General features: G+C 37.4%; 1 protein-coding gene across 1 annotated transcript in view; it reads right to left on the reverse strand.

Moving 5' to 3' along the window:
* TMEM63A (transmembrane protein 63A) overlaps positions 1–17,647 on the reverse strand; it is a 31,176-nt gene extending 13,529 nt beyond the window's left edge. The window contains exons 1-12 of the mRNA XM_080341610.1: positions 17,451–17,647; positions 15,099–15,178; positions 13,516–13,579; positions 12,091–12,128; positions 10,786–10,928; positions 7,511–7,562; positions 6,266–6,374; positions 5,800–5,870; positions 5,259–5,339; positions 4,523–4,646; positions 4,030–4,163; positions 1,541–1,678 (exon numbers count right to left, since the gene is read on the reverse strand). Coding sequence (XP_080197736.1) covers positions 1,541–1,678; positions 4,030–4,163; positions 4,523–4,646; positions 5,259–5,339; positions 5,800–5,870; positions 6,266–6,374; positions 7,511–7,562; positions 10,786–10,928; positions 12,091–12,128; positions 13,516–13,579; positions 15,099–15,178; positions 17,451–17,636 — 1,220 coding nt within the window. The 5' untranslated portion in view covers positions 17,637–17,647. The remainder of the gene's footprint in view (positions 1–1,540; positions 1,679–4,029; positions 4,164–4,522; positions 4,647–5,258; positions 5,340–5,799; positions 5,871–6,265; positions 6,375–7,510; positions 7,563–10,785; positions 10,929–12,090; positions 12,129–13,515; positions 13,580–15,098; positions 15,179–17,450) is intronic.
* Between the last annotated feature and the right edge of the window lie 411 nt (positions 17,648–18,058).

The raw sequence follows: 18,058 nt of genomic DNA on the forward strand, positions 1-18,058 counted from the left end.
CAAGAGACTGTGATTTAAAAAACACAGTTAAAAAACCTTGTATCCCTTCTTGCCATATTAAAACAGCAACTATAGGTCTTCAACAGGTTAAGTTCTTCAATGTTGTCTGAAATGGTTTCCAAAAGGACTGGAACAATTTGAAGCTCAGCCGAAGCCAAGTATTAGAACAGACAAAACAGAGCAACAGAGGCTCAATAACATCCCCAGTCATGATCACTCTTTTTGTGAACCTAGGTAAGTGTACGCAACTTGGCACATCCCCACGCCTTCTCATCTTCAAGGAAGAGCAGAGAAAGGACAAAGAACAGAAAAAAAATATCCAAGAGTAATAAACCAAAACCAAACAAACCAATCCCCACACAAAGAAAACAAAACCAAAAAACCAATAGCAATAAAACGACACCATCTTCTCCTCTCAGAGGTGTTTAGAAAAGCTTTGCAAGTGCTTCAGCCCTCTGGGTCTCAACCATCATTTCCCAAGTCCACAAGACAGCACTTGAAGAAAGGAAGAGGAAATGAAGCACACACACCTTTTCATGAAAAAGGCAGGTTAAACTGACCCTACTCTGAAAGCAGCTTGCGCAAGATTTCTAATTCATGTCTCAGAACGACAGGGCTGCAAAAGACACAGCTAAGAATCATGGTTGTTTGCTTTATGGTTAAAAATTCTGCACTTTATTCCCAATTGTAGAATTGTAGTTCTAGAGAAAAACTCAATTTTTAGAAGTAGATGGTATAGTCACCCTGAAAGTAATTTTCTATTAACATCATTAGGAAAAAAACTGTACCTAAACAAACATAATTTCATGCATGTGAAACACAGTAACTTCTGCATGTTTGTGTCTCACTTGCGGTTTCGTTTTGGGCAATGGAAATGTCACAACAAATTTACTGTTCTTTGAACAGGTGACTATATTGACCCAACCTTAAATTATTTGCAAAGGAGCTGGAAAATGTGTAGTCATTTTTAGCCTGTAAGCAGGACAGAAGGTAGCACAAGAACAGTTTAATTCAAAAAGCATTTATCTATTCCCTGACACTCTCCTGTAAGCAGTGGGTAAGTTCTGGGATATTTACTGAATCAATAAAAAGATGTTTGAAGACAGTCCATGGCTTACAGAGCGGAGCCATTTACACTCGTCACGCAGAAACTCAAAAATAACCCAACCCCATACTTGGAGAATACTCAGCACTAACAACAAGTTGCTTTCTTCAGATCTCAAAAGTAGACATGCATTAACCTAAAAAAATGGAAATATTGATGCACAGACATTAATGAGCTGATTTTTTTTTTTCATTTTTAGTTAACAGGAACTGCAGGTACCAGAACTTTGGGGTAGTAAAGCCCTCATCAGCCTCTGAGAGGCTTCCCTAAGGTCAATGAAGTGCACCAGGAATGGAAATAAAGACGCACATCAGCCACATCCAAATGCTACATCAGGTCTTAGTTTAGGATTAAAGAAAATGCACTCAGCCCCCTTCTCTTGTCCCTGTTCTATAACCTACGTTATAATAAATAAATGGAAGACAGGAATCTCACCAACAAATATTCTCAGGATAAGGAGCGTATCTGACCTCCCAGTTGGATACACGCAGCTCCCTGCTGTAGGACGATGTCTGGGGTTCTCCTATACACATAATGCTCTGACATTTGCAGGCATTGAAGTCCCTAAGGACACTGTAAGGAAGAAAAAGGAGGATTTTTCCAAATTTTTACACCTGAAAACACCATATATGTAAAAAGAAAGACTGAATAGCGATAGAGGTTTTTTTGCTTTTAATAATCAGAGATTAAGATAGTACTTAGACAACAACATAAGATTATATTATGCAGGTAATGACCATCACATAAACAGTTACTACCACAGATCTTTGAGATCTGACAAAGTCAAAAACAAAAATCAGTTTTGGTTTGAACTGTTCAGTGATTCTACCAACACAAACAACAGCAATGACTCATTAAAAAAAAATTAAAAAAAAATAAATCAAAGCCTGAGAGCATTGGAAAAAATAAATATAAATACAACCAGTTCCCCAAACGCCTCTTTAGGTAACTATAGATGTTTTCAGATCAAAGCAGACTAGAGGATTAGTCTGTACTCTCTTTTCATTACACTAGTCTCAAAACTAGCCAATTTTGCCTTGAGTGCCAATTCTCGGAAAATTTTTTGTCATGCCAGTATTCTCACAATTCAAAACACTACCTTCTTTCACCTACTCCTATATCATCACAATACTTAATTTTATCTTCTAACATTATGAGCTGATGGACAATGACAATCAATGTATTTAAACAAAATTTAAGCATATCTAGAATAAATGCTTTCAAAAATTTCTCAGAATACAGTAATAGAAATGCCAGGCACATATTCAGAGACAGTGCAAATATTTGTGCATCACTGTGTCAAAGAAGTTTCACTCCAGATAAGCTCAATTACACAAGCATGGAAACAGTATATTTAACATTTGAACAGTTAAACTCTAAAAGTCTTGAACATGCTTGTTTCTTAGCTGTGCTCTTAACATAAAGAAAAACAGAGAACCATGCACACAAACACCAAACAAACAGAAATAACCCTCAGACCCCAGATCTTTGCCTTACCAGAATTCAAGTAGTGATGTCAAATTCCCAGCATCTTGCAGCAGCAAGTATTTAAGAAAGTTAATTATGCTTTGACAGTGTATTTTTAAAAATACATACACAGCAAGCTTTAGCACTACCAGCCACACTACTGAGCCCCATCACTAACCAAGCTTCTACAACCACCTGCCTCCACGAAGCCTTCCTGCTTTTCTCATCCTATTTCAGGGCTCTGCAGAACAGAACCTACTAAAGGTACCAACCAACTTTCTAATTTGATGGTAGCCTCAGCTTCACATGTAATCTAACCTAATTTTCCAGAGAACGGAGTACACTGCATCAATTCCAAGCTAAACAAACTAAAGCCTTTTCAGTTCTTGATAATTCAGCTCTGAGATGCACACAGTGCAACTCACATGCCCAAGGAGAGACTATCCCGTCAAAATTGTGTGTGACAAACCAGCAGCTAGAGAAGGAACTTCAGTGCTTATTTCTTCTTTCAGTTCCATGTTTTAAAATGATATTCCATGCTCTAGATTTTCTAAATATGGCATGTAACACTAGAAAATTAAGAGGGGGGCAAATTTCACCACACAATCACTACTCGGTTAAAGAGCAGCAAGCAAAACTTTCTCTATCATCTCAAATTCTTGCAAGGAATTCTATAACCTGGACTTCCTTGAAAAAAAAAGAAAAAAAAAATCACGAAAGACTGTCTCTCTAACACAACTTCAATGTCAAAGTATTGCAGAATTGCAGACAATTTAAATTGGAGAGGCTAAAAAGAATAAAAAAAGCATGATGTGTCATTTTTCTAACAAAAATATTTTGCTTCCCTCTACCCACTCTGTGTTACTAAAAGACAATCAGAAAGCACCAACAGAAAACAAGAAGCTACATGCATTTTCTTTACAAATGACTGAGTAAAAAGTGCTGAACAAATTCTGATATTATGCCTACACATGTATCTCTAATAACAGGTAAGAGATACATAATGTGTACTTGTCGCCTATGGCCAGGTCAGTCAATGACTCTACTTTGCTGAAATGACTAACTAGCAGTGTAATTTGCACCCACTGGGACAGTTTGGTAATTGGACCACTTGCACAGTAGAAAATGGAGAAATCAGTAACTCGTATTCAAGAGCCAATTAGTCCGGCTTGCTATTAACCTCCACTGATGGCCCAGAGCCCACACAGAAGAGAAAGGCTCCTTATCTCAATAAATATCTCAGCCATTTAGTTCCTTAGCTATTTTCTTTACTCAACACATAGGAGCTAAATGCACACTTAGGGGAAAACTTACCGGAAAGCAAAGCAGACCAAATCCACAGGATGGTGAAGAAGAAAGGAAGAAGAACCAACATAAGCAAACAAGTGACACGAACAGGAGATCACTTGTACTACTATAGTTAAAAGAGAACAAACAAGACGGCAGACAAAACTTACTAGGTTGCCATGGATTTCTCTTGAAATGTTACAAAAGCCATTCCCAGTGGGTTATTATAAACAGCTTGTTCCTCTTTTGAATACTCTTCCATCAGTTCATTTCTAACTTTGGTATAATAATCTACAGCATCCTCCTGTTGGGAAATTGATGACTGTTACATCCAAGTACCAGATGGCTAATATCTTCATTAAAATACAGCTTACACAAACCACAGTCTCTTCTTCATACTACTTCCACAAATTACAAATCATGTCACAATACAAAGACAAACAAACAGGAAGTGTTCCTCATACTTCAATTTTTGCACTGAGATTACATTTGAAAAGTTTTGGGGAACTCCATTTCTGCACAGTGCAAGAAAAATGAAGGATGAGCTAACTGCAATAAGTGAATAATAAATTTCTGAGGCTCAACAAGATGTCACACAAAAACTATTCTCTACTCTTCTAACAGTCTACCTGGCCATAACTAAAAGTGAACACAATCTCTTACCTTTTCACATCCTCTGACTTCACAACAGCAGAACTGACCACACGGCTTAGGGCTGATTTTGACTCGCTGGCCATACTTCTGATCCAGGTGTTCATAGTAAGTCAGGCTTTTTTCTGCCTGTTTTCTGGACAGAAAAACACACCCATAACATTTCGCAAGAAAACAGTTTCAACATCAAGCTTAAGAAGAATATAATCCCCAAGAGAAAAAGTTATGTCAAGGATTGATAACAAATTAATTAGTCACCAAAGCTATTCATACATCTTATTTTGGCTATGTAGTATAATTTACTTTCAAGTCTGTAATAGCATTACACAGCCTACAATTGTTGTGAGATTCCACAGAAAAAAAACAAGGTACATAGCCTAGAAGATAACACTTTTTTCCTCCTGTGACCAGCACCTCCAGCCAAAGAAGTAAGATCCCAGAGTTATTAATTTAATAGCTGAGTTTTCCACTTTGCACTACCTAATGATATTTAAATACATACATAAATAATCAGCAAGTCAAAGCTTATCTTATGCAACGCATCGCACATCACACCTACAAGAAATGGGCTGAAGTCCACAACTCACCTTAAAACACAGCTGAATCTAACAAAGTCCAACCCAGAACTTTTAGAGCAGAATTCATTTATAGTATGTGCAAGCTTAGTACTACTCGCATATGTCCAATAAGAACTGGCAAAACATTCATAAAATTAAGCTAAAATGGAGTAGATTACAGAAACAAGTACCTTTTTCTGAAGAGATGAATAAGCTTGGCTACATCATAACACAGCTGGACCTCCAGCACAGTGCAGGTTGGGTAGGCGGCACTGAAAAGGGAGCGGCAGAGCAGAACAGTAAGAACAAAGTTCAGTGAAGAAACTGTTCCAAAAAGCATCCCTGATATCTAACTGACATCTCAATCACCCCTTTAATTTCTGAATGAGGTATCATAAAGTGGATATTTTCAGACAGACAGGTGCTGAAAGTTACTTGAATCTGAGATGTGCAACATTATTCCCAGGTAAAGACCACATGGGAGCACGAATGCAAAGTGTGGATACACAGCTACTTTCTTAGATGCTAATTTTAAGATCAGCTAACTAACTTTATAGAAATATAGTCTCTTCTCAATTCTGTCTAAGGAATTATGCTTTTATTAGACAGATACTATAATACGAATTTTAAACAATCCAAAAGTCAAAAAACATTTCTGCTTGGGCAGGTAAAAGTACTAGGACAATTTTACATCTCCCATTCCTAATGATACTACTCAAACATGGAACTTACGTGAAATGTCCTTGTACTGTCTCTTCTTTTGCATTTTTTGGAATACCAGTTATAAACAATGTGCACTTAACCTGCAAGAGAAAATGCAACTCCAATTCTGAGAAACCACACCACGAAAGAGAAAATAAGAATATGAGGAAGGCAGTGACACAGCACAAGCAGCTGTGTTGTAAAGGGGAAAAAAGGTAGGAAATTTTGATTTTTATTGGAGCTGCATCTATTCAAGACAGCACCACATTCACCTTCCACATTGGTAGTACGTTACACCAAGATTTCACAAATCCATCACCAACCCACTTCTCTCAATTCATTTCCACAGGTCACTCAGTGGAGCTTTGCTTTCAGTGAATTCCTTCACACTCATGACACATTCTAGCAAGCAGGAGGCATCTTAGCAATTTACTTTTTTACTATTATCCACTTGCAAACATGCTATATTTTTTTTCACCACAATACAGAAACTTACCGTGTTTTCTTCTTTATATGTTACATACTTCATGTGATGTCTCATGAAGACAACAGTCAGAATCAGGTAAATAACAGCAAAAAACGTGTGCAGCCAAAGAAGATTATTACTGTTGGAAAAAATGTTATGAATAAGAACAGGAAGAACTAATTGTTCAACTGGTACAAGTAGCCATCAAAATGTTAAGCAGATCAGAACCTCTCAATGAACACAAACAAGGAAAAAAAGGTAGTTACTGGTAGTCAGTCATGCCTACACAGATGCCTTGGACAGCAATTAGGGTTACTTGCTTATCGTAAAATTCTATGGGAAACAGACCTACAAAGAAAACAGATATTCTATAATATAGAACAGCCAATAGCCCACACTATGCTATTTGCCAAAATGTTTTTTTATTTGCCTTATTATTTACTGTGCCGAGTACAACATTGAACTCTCCTTGAACACATCCCTTGCTCAAACTGAAAACAGCCTAACACAGGGAGTGAATTCTGCTTCTCTGATAACTCCTTCCTCAAAGCTTACAGAAGTTCTGTGAACAGTTCTTCAGTTTTGCAAACAGCATTAGTAACTACAGTCAACTTAAAACAGAGGAACCTATTTTACAGATTAGAATACGCAAACAAAAATTTCCCACTAGTTACAGGATTCATAACGTTGTTAAAAACCCAAAGCCCATTGGCAGAAACTCTATTGGGCATGGACTAAATTACCTTTTAAGGTCCCTTTCAACAATTCTATAGTAGCATGGACAGATATGGATCGATCAAGTAATAAAACAGAAAAATTGCACAGCTTTGTATCTCAACAATTTTACACACTGTTTTTAAAGCACATTGAGGTAATTTTAATCATGATCTCGGATGGGAGAGATACACGCACACATAAATCTGATGTAAGAGAATTTAAGTCATCCAAGTTACACATTCTAGTAGAGATGTCAGCTTTATTTTCCTTCTGAGGTATGGTTTCTTTTAATGTGGAAATTTCTGAAAATAACATCACTAAATGTGCAGACAAGAGAAACATGTGGTGTAAGAAGTAAAAGCTGAGAGAGTAGAAGCCAAGTCTCCAGATTTCTTATCAGCACTGTAACTGCATAGCCTGAAGCAGAACATACGCCACTTTCAGTTGATGAAGCGTGAATAAGTAATTCCTACCACGCGGCAAATATTAATTCATGTGTTTAGAGACTACAACAGAAAAGAGACATGAGCATAAAAGTACTCTGCAAGATTTACTTACCCAGTTGCTAAGTTTACTATAGTAGTTCTTCCAAAACTATAGGGATCTTTATCTAAGAAGAACAAAAACAAGCAGCATAATTAACTCATGTGACATTCACATGCAAACTATCAAAAAGTCAGCTTTTATTCTATTTTTTTTAAATGTTGGTGTACTTTTTTTAATCTTAAGTGTGTTCATTGTTTGAAAGAATTAGATTCATAATCAATGCTGGTTTACACTATATTGCATTTTAAAATTGGACAAAAAAAATCCCAACAGGATTATAGCACATCCACTACATTAAAAGTAATAGATAATTAAAAAAAATCTGAATACTAGATCTTTACAACAGTTCCCTTTCTCCCTCCAATCTCCCTTTAAATCCACTAATAACATTGTTTAGGGATTTGAACACATTTCCTTCACATTTTTATTCCACCTTCACTGGCTTCTTATCTCAGTTAAAAAAACCCCACATTAATTCAGTGTTGACAAAACAGTACTGATAACCATACTAAGGTCAAAAATGAGAAAGTTTCTATGACATTGTTTCTCTAGACTGTCAAGTATTTTTAAAAATGGTAACACAAGTGAGTGAAAATTGAGTATATGTTCACAAAGAAAAAAAGAGCTAAGTGTATCTGGAAAACCAAACAGTCTTCCAGCATAGACTGTTAAACCACATTGCAAGTTAAGTCATCATAACAGAAAGAACTGCAAAGGCACAAAATCAACATATGGTGGAAGGAAGAAGGGGAGAGACACTAAACCTTCATATTTGTTTTTCAGCTGTAATTCCTAACATCACAAAAATTCATGGAGGAAAAAAGAAGCTGTATTGTCCTGCCATTTGAATTAACAGAGAGTACCTATTGGTATCTAAGATACCAGGACTTTTATAAAATTATAGTTAGAGAAGGACAGTGCAGACAGATGGATGTGCATTACAAAATCCATTTTGGTATAAATATACAGGTAGTAACTACACCAAAGGAGGGAACTACATTCTCTAAGTTCTTTGAAGGCACCAGCATCTCTCTTTACTTTATGAAGGAGATGAAGACAGCAACTAGGGCACTTGTATTGGATTCAAGTCTGTAAAATGAGGGATGCTGGCTGAGAAAACACAGATGGAAAGCAAGGAAGAAGTGACTGTGAGGTGATAAAGGGCCCTTCAAAAGAAAAAAAAAAGAAGTGCAAAGAAGGAAAAAAGAACAGCAATGGTCTTTAAGAAAGCAGATATTAATATAAACAGAGAATTTATAAGAAAGAGCTGATAAATGGGAGGTCAGAGATGGCAGTTCCACGAAGAAACAGTCCTGAAGGCACAGGTACAATGTATACCATGTATACCATTAGAGACAAGGGCTCATCACAGGGCTTTTAAAAACACAGGTACTAGTAAACTGAAAACCAAAACTAGGCCACATTATTAAAGACAATAGAAAAGGATAAATTATAGGGACAAAGATCAGCAAGGTCAGTACACAAAATAAGATGCAATTGTTGTGGCATAAGAACAAACAAAACAAATGCAAGTTCACTATTCACCATGATGATCAACAGTGAACAACTCTGTAAACTTGATCTTGACAAGACTGATACAAAGTCAGGTATAAAATGGGCTTATAGTGTCTCATTATCAAACATGGAAGAATGTTTAAATGGGATTTAACACAGTTCTGTCCACCAGTATTCTCATTAGCAACCTGAATGGCAGACTAGAGGACACACTTATTGTATTTGTTGAGTGTGAGTTAATAATGAAAATAGGTAGGTGTCACACTGGCAGCACTGGGAAATTAAGATAACTCAATGGAAAGAATGTTTTCTCATATTCGCCTAAATGGCGTTATTAAGAAGGCCACAGAAGTAAGACTCCTCCATCTGAGTAACACATTCCATCGATGCATTTGTTGGGGACTTCTGCTCACTTACTCTGACACAGCTTTGTTGTTTGTTCCCCCCCACCCCAATTTTTATCAGAAAAGACTGTATCAAATAGATCCTCTGTATTTCATATAGCATTTCCCAAGATTTTTCTTTTCTGCCTGCTGAAGAGCAGTTCTCCCCTCATGGTATTTTCATTTTCAGCAAGAAATGAGAGGGCCCTGAAAGTTTCAATTTACTGTTAGGAGAGAACTATTTATTCAGTAATTCTCTGGCTATCAGTACTGAAGGTTTCCTCCAGACGTGCAAATCTGTGACTGCCTGAAGAAGGGTCTGTGTGCATAAAAACTTTCATGTGTACATTATATAAAAATGTTAATGTGTACATTAATGGGGAGAAGGAGGGGCAGGCACTGATCTCTTCTCTCTGGTGACCAATGACAGAACCCAAGGGAACGTCAGGAAGATGTGCCAGGGGAGGTTCAGGTTGGACATTAGGAAAAGGTTCTTCACTCAGAGGGTGCTGGAGCACTGGAACAGGCTCCCCAGGGAGGTGTCACGGCCCCAAGCCTGACAGTGTTCAAGAAGAGACTGGACAACACCCTCAGACACATGGTGTGAACTGTGGGGTTGTCACATGCAGGGACAGGAGCTGGACTCAATGATCCTTGTGGGTCCCTTCCAACTCAGGACATTCTACGATTCTATAAGCAGGACTGGACTGCAAGAAACATTAAATAATTCTCTGTCTAGTCAGCACTGACAAAGTCTCAGCAAGAAGATTGGTCCAGTTTTGAGCTGCAAACCACGACAGAAGGGAACAAAGGCAGACAGTCTAGCTAGATAAAAAAAGTTCAGAAGACGGCTGATGATTTTGTTATCAGCCAAATGGAAAACACTCCTCATTAATGACTGAATTAACAGGTCTAGCTTGTTAAAAAAGAGGAAAAAGCACAGATGAATTGATAATCCTCAAGCAACTAAAGGGATATTGCAAAAAGAAAAAGAATCTGTTCTCCCCAGTCATCTTAAATAGAAGCAAAAGAGATTCAGACTGGACACCAGAAAAAGATTTCTCAACTGTAAAGACAGTTTCCATTAGCAATGCCCCCCAATTAAAAAAAAAAAAAGAGTGCCTAGATAAACACCAGCTAAGAGGGCACAGGTCAAGTTAATCCTGCCTTGAGCCTTCTAGGTTTAGCTATCTATGCCTGCATACGATCTACCACCTTGTTTCCAATAACAGCCTTTGACAGACATTTAAAGGACCTCTACACTCATATAAATTTCACACAAAATTACAAATCTTACAAAGTCTATAAAAATTAAAAAAAAAAATTCTAAAAGCTTTTGCAGTTATATAAAACACAAAATTCTTCTCAGAATACAAAAAATCTTCTTACCAAGTAGATCACCTGATAGGTTGACAGGCAATATGACACACACAGACAAAATGCTGACAGTAATCAACAAGCAGATGATGTGACGCTGGAAGGCAAGGTAATGTATGGCATCTTCACCACATTTCTCGTGAATCTCGTCATTCCTGCATCACAGACAGAAGAAGCATACGGCCAGTATATTTAATATCCCTGGTGTTTTTTAGGGGGGGTGTTTTTTGAACATACACTAATTTCTCAGTCTACCCAGTGACATCTTCCTTAATCCCTACCCGTTTACGCCACAGTTGTGTTCTTTCATGCATAAATTTAAGTTCCAGAAGTGTCTTTTTCTTGTGTAGTATCAATATACAAAAATTAACATGATGGAATTTAAGACAGGAACAAGTAATCTGAGGAGGAAATACAAATCCAAGTTCTTTTTTATCAGGCTGAAAAGAGGACAAAGTTATTTGTTGGGACCTCTCGCTTTATGACAGGCACAAGGTGTCAAATCTAGCTCTCAGACTTTAGGATCGCTCTGTGACAGTATTCACTCATCTCCATAGAGACTCCCCATGAGGAAAATGACAACAGAATCACCTTACACTTATGACATCCAATTAATAAGTTTTGGAATGAACCCCCATCATCTATCTATTGTCAGCAAGACAGATCATTAAAATAGGAGTTCTTGGAAAAGGAAGGAACTAGCAAAAAATGGAGAAAGACAAGCTCAATCCTCACCCCTTTTTTGCTTCAACATACTCAAGTTGGAAATCTGTTTTTAAAAATCATAATTTCCTAAGCCCCAAGAGATACAAAGAATGAACATCACATGTCTAACACACAGTTTCTGGGAAGCAGTGGGATGGGCTTTTCCTAGTTAGTCAGTTCCATCCCCAACTACACCACCAGTTCTCCACAGAAACCCTTGCAGGGAAACCCTGTTTTCTGCCTGGGGCCCTACTGGCTTCAAACAGGGGAACACCCACGCAGGACTCTTTGAAGGGTAAAAGCCTAGAGCCTAGTTATTAGCTCAGAATCCATATAAATGCCATAGATTCACTTAGGTTCACACACTGTCCCAAGATCAACAAGCTCCTGGGCTGCCAGCAGAAGGATGACTGTACCCCGAAGAAGCATTCCCACAAGCTGGCCTTGTTTTCATAATCTTTTTGCATCCCACCAGAGGCACCTGTATCACTGTTTGTATTAAATGCTATCAACTCAAGGAGAAAACAAAAAAAATTTGAACACAATGCACCTTTTTAATTAAAAAAAGAGCAAAGCAAACCACAGCTCATTATTTCTGTTTCGTATACTTACTGCATTCGAAAAGCAGCTGCCATCCAAGAACAAAATCCCTACAAATAAAGAAGAAAGTTTTTAGGAGCTAACAACCAAAAAAATACAGTCTCTAATCTGTACAGTTAAGAGAAGTGTTTCTATTAAGCCAAACTCCTAGGTAAAAAGCTGGCAGTTTGTTGCTCTGAAATCATAATTTAGAAACATACAGAAAAATACCTCCTAGTCTACATACTTTTTACAAGATACTTCATGTGTCTGTCTTCAGAGAATATTTAAGGTTTTGAGTGTTGTGTGTGTGTGTGTTTTTGTTGTTGTTTGTTTGTTTTTTATTACTTGCACATTTAGTGCTTGGGCTTCTTCAATTTATACAAGTGTGTCCTAATCCCACCCCCGACGAACAGAAGTCAAGTTTGAGGCTTCTAAGGAATTTTTTTTTCTAAAAGGTTGTTTCAGAGCAGAACCAAAGCCATTTCCAGAGATTCTCTGATTTCAAGGATAAGTTCCACGAGAGTCTAATACAAGCCAATCAGTTAAATAGTACTTAAAAACAACACTGTGATTACGTTAACAGAAAGGCTTCTAGGATCTAGAGATCTTCTTTTACTGAATGTTCCAGCATGGTTCAAAAAAAATCTTGTCTCTCAAAAGACCTCTTCTTTCAAGTGAATAGTATTAAGCTAAAGAAACATTTTTATTCAACAGTTTCAGCTATGAAGTTGCTTTAGGGCTTTTAAAAAGATGAAGGAAAGTACACAAATAGCAGAGCAACCCTCATCAAACACCAGTAGGCTTTTGATGCTCACACAATTATGCAGTTGCAAGGCTAGATATTAAGTTGACACAAACGTTAACATGTAGGCTGCCACTATTGGACAACTCTTGTGTGATTCATTCTGAAGCTGCAACACGAAAGATAGAAAAGTGTGAAATTGAAGACTCTAGAAAGACCATGGATGGAACCCATTAAAAAGTTCAGCCAAAAAATTATCTTCTGCTCCAAATCAATTTCAATATTAAGATCACATGGCATTATTACTAGCTTCACACTTGCATTCAGTTTTCTCATTTTCGTGAGGAAGAGAATGTACTATAAAGACCACCTGGGTATGATTTGCAATATGAATAATAATGTAACTTTTTGAACTGTTATTTAAGCACAAATTATTTAGTAGTCTTTTTTCTTCCCCACCGCCTCTTTGAAACTCTAAATTGTAGTCCCCCTCCTAACTAAAAGAACCTGGTTTGCGATATGGCGATAGTTTCTCAGGAAACTGAGAAAGATTATGTATGGTTCTATAAAAACAAAGCACATCACTAATTTTTGCATACAGATGGTCTTCCAGTTTAATGACTGGTTCATTGGGCTAGGTGGAATGGTAAATTACAACAGATTCCATTAAACAGTTTACATTAAAATAAATATCAAAACTCTGAAGTACTTACACTATCATATTCAGGATCTTCAGGTACTGATGAAGATGTTGACAATCGGTTGTATCTTGATTCACTGAAATACATTAAATGACATTTCTAAGTATCTTGAATAACATTACGGAATTCCACAGAATTATTTCAACTTTAACAGTCCTGAAGTGCTTTTGTACTACTTCCCTTAATCACTTTTTCACTTATGAAAGCTGTGGCATATGCTTCTTGTAGCATATGCTTAGTTACTGAAACTTTTGCTGTGTCTCATGTTGAAAACGGCGGATGTGAATTCCTGATGTCAGAGCATTTAACTGAACTAGAAAGAAAACAACGTTTTATTGGGATATTAAACCACAGAAACATAGGAGAATGCACGCAAGACATGTTTGGAAGCCTAGCGAGGATCAGATTTGCAAGGTAGCTTCCTGTTCAGATATTCCTCACTACAATACATCACCTCTTTTCTCTCCACCTCTCATCTTACAGCCTCTACTCAGAATTTCTCTGCCCAGTTTAATCCTTTACCTGCAGGGCCACCTCCCGACACAAGCTCAGCCCTGTAGCAAGGCTAGAAACAGTTAGTGACTCTGTAGCCCTCACATATAACAAACTACCTGGTTTTAGTTAATCGCTAGAAAGAGATTTTGCAATGGTGATGAGCCCATAATTACAGGCCAACAGATGTTAAAATAGGGCATGCTTATAGGTGTATCTATGATAATTTTGACCTGGCTGGGTCAGGCCACAGGCCAGTAGGGACAACACCAGAGGCTCCCAGGTGTCCAACTGCTCAAGGACCTGTTTGTCTCATGTAGGCCCATACAGCCCATATGGAAGCCTGTACCAGAGCATCTTCATTCTGCTGCCTGAGCTAGCTGTCTCAGTTACTACCCATCTTTCTTTTTTTTCTGTCTACTTTTCACAATTGTATGAGGATTACACTTCAAAAAAACACGTTGAGCCCTTTCCTGCTACTTAGTTGTGAATTTACACCACTAACACTACCAAGAGGCCCGCTGTTAAAGTTTACCCTCTTCATAAATACACAGCTAGCTTTTAAACATCCCAAGACATCATCCTGTAGAAATAATGTTAAAAATTAAAAGCTCAATTGTAGGATTACTAAAAATCAGTGAAGAATTTCATAAATCCACAATGATACGTTTCTTTTTTTACTTTTAAATCCTTCAGAAATATTACAGCACAGGCTGCATAGGGAGCTCTGGGAAGATCCTGGGCTTGAGCCAAGATAAATGAAAGAGTTAATACCCTTCTATCACAGAAAGTGTAGGTATGTGACACGTTAGCAAACAAGCAGCCTATTTTCTTACCTCCACTTCCTTAACCCACAACTGTAGAATGAAATTCATGACAGCGCCCAACACACAACTTTATTACTGAAACCACGAACAGTAACTCTGTGAGTGGGATGTACATCACACAGAGCAGCACAAGGACATTTTCAACAAATACGTGCATGCGATTACAAACATATCTAATTGATATAAATGCACTTAATTTAAACCCTATTTACTGCACCTACTTCCACATTCCCCAGATGTTTTTAAGAAATCAGTCTGATTGCGTATCTTTTTTACCTTTCAGCTTCTGACACCAGAGCAACACGACCGTAGTCCCAGAATCTCTTTCTTATAAAGGAAAACACTAATATTAAAATCTAGAAAATAAAAACAAAGATATTTGAATACTTATTTTTCAATTTCATAAGAATTATTCTTAAGTGTACAGAAACTGTCAAAAAAATGCTGTCCTAGCTCCTAAGCCAACCTGCCTGGGGCCAAAGTACCAAAACATCTATTTTCCTGTTCTAATTCATCGTGAAGGAGAACTGCGTGCAAAAATACTTCCAAACTAAAAGTCCATGAAGGTTTTGCGACAGGAAAAGTAGCACTTTAGAGGAGGCAAAAACTACTTTCTCAAGTGTGCTAATTACTTTTACCCTCAATAAAAGTAATATTTTATTATAACTCATAAAACCCAGATGCTTATATTTGATCTCTGCAATGTATCTTTTATCTCCTCCCTGTATTTCCACTTTTTGAAAGAGGCTAAGAAAACGGGAAAAAAAAACATGCTATTTCATAGGTGCTTTTTTTTTTTAAGAAACAAGTTTCTCTGTACAAAGCAATGAAGCAGAATTAACAAAGCCTGTTTTCTATGCATATGTAACATGCACCCTCACCTCTCCTACAACTTATACCTGTTTGGCTAGAAAGTGGTGTTACTGATGTAACTTATTTGGATCTATGCAAACTCCAGCTGGCCAGCCAGGATACATGTCAAGATTATCTACATTTCAAGATTATACAGCTCATTTCCACATTTCACAATGAATAAAACTTTCTAAGAAAGAGCCTTCCTCCCAACAGGGAAATTTACTTTAGATCTTGCTCCTTATCTAGACGTTAACCTTCATACAAGCAGGAATTTCAAGGTATCAAGTTCTCTAGACTCTCTGACAACTTTGGCTGAAACTGGCTAATGTATTCTGTGGTTATTAGGATGAACTGACAGACAAAAATGGGAAGGCAATGCAATATATAAACCTTACTTCCTTAGGAAACCAGTCTAGAAGTAATATTTGGAAACCCCATCAACTGACGGTTACTAAAGGGATCTGCAGTAAATATGTCGTGAATACAGGAATTGCTAAATAAATTGCATTACTCAGTACCTGAAGAAGAGAGAAGCCTTCTACACTGCCTCTATCTATCTACCTAAAGCTGTTTCAGAAGAGGGTTCCACAGCAAGGAACTCACATGCAGAGACTGATTATCTTAAAATTCAACCACAGCTTTAAAAAAAAAGGTCTCCCCAAACACCCCAACTAAATCTTATTAAATGCTGTGCCAGGTGTTGCACAGAGGAGTAAATACTGCACACTTGTAGAAAATAGATTTATGGTATCCTGTTTCCCTGTATATAAGACAGGGTCTTACACAATTTTTGCTCCAAAAGTTGCTTACTTTTTTACATGTACAGCTGACTGGACAATATTTTAATTGACTTTTTAATGAACTGTAACTAGGGTTATTTTTGGAGTAAGGCTTATATTTCAAGCAATCCTGAAAAATCATGCTAGGGTTTATTTTCGAGGAAACAGGGTAGCATGGTTCACACACCAAACTGATAGCAAAGAATGCCACTACAAAACTTTTAGGAACATCCTCCTAGTTCCTACAGAACTACCAGCTCAGAGATTACACAGGTAATTTTAAGTTTCTCCACAGTGGCTTTACAGAACTCAGGAAATACACTATCCCGTAAGTCTCATTTTACTAACACAAACCTCACTTATCAGGTCCATTTGTAGGTCTACAGCTCTTTTTTCCAGTGGCTTAAGACCACTTAGACCAAACTTATAGGAACAACTGTAAGTTTTATTGGAGTTTCAGGCCTGTCCTGAAGCCTCCAGACCAGAAACTAATCCTGTTTGTCAGGACTGAGCTGATCAGTACATTATTTCTCAGCAGCTTCATGGAATTTAATTTTAAGTTTGTGAAATTACAATTTTCTTAATTTTATTTCCTTTTGAAAAATAATCAAATTAGCAACCCAGTTCCCTTCCTGAAAAGATATCCAGTACTTAAACCCAGAGTAAGGAAAAAATGTTCTTGCAGTTAGGACATATAACAGAAATTTGAGTTACCACTACAAAGTCCACCATGACTCCACATGCAGACCCCATGATTTGCACTCTCTCTACATATACACACCCAATATTCAGTGATGCTGTCATCCCACATGAATGTGATCTTTTATCAACACTTGAAAAGTGCTTCGATGTTCCCATGATGGCCTTAGTACATTTACTATACTGAAGATTCTCAGAAACAAATTCCTACCTGATAAATAAGAAAATTCTGAACAGTCTAACCTTTGAGAAGGTCAGAAGGATTTTCAATACAATAAACAGAAGCTGAACTTACAAAAAAGGAGGCTACATCAAGCAGCAGGACAGTTGGGATTCCACCAAAAGTTACTCCTTGGAGCACCGTGCTGCCCTGGGCAGTGCTGTAGCAATACGTCTCATTTGTTGAGTTGAAAGGTAGAGTTCTATTCCAGAAGTAGACTAGATGAGAACGTCCAAAACTCAGAAAAAAGAAAGGGTTCATTTTGGCTTTCCCTTCAAAAAAACAAAGAAAAGAAAAAGTGAAACAACCATGTGAAAAGCCTGCCTGGTATTTGTGAGATGTACTAACATTTGCAAGAACAAAAAGTGCAGGAAGATTCAACCAGGAAACTACTTCAGAAGTGAAGTCATACTTGACAATCTTTCCCTGTAAAATATTTCACAATAACCAACAGGCTTAGTTAATAGCAGCGCAAGAATTCAAGACATCCAACCAACCATGTCTCCTACAGACATCTGAGGAAGACAACAGAAAATCCCCACAAAACAAATGTCTCTATTTTCTAACCTCTAACATTAAACTACTTATTCCAGCCTGGATTCTGATTCTAGGAGCAACACAGGGCATTAAATATTCCAACAACAGCAGTTTGAAGATTTTGCTCCCAGTTGATGAACATGTGT

The sequence above is a fragment of the Nesoenas mayeri genome, assembly GCF_963082525.1.
Source record: "Nesoenas mayeri genome assembly, chromosome: 3".
Lineage (NCBI taxonomy): Eukaryota > Metazoa > Chordata > Aves > Columbiformes > Columbidae > Nesoenas > Nesoenas mayeri.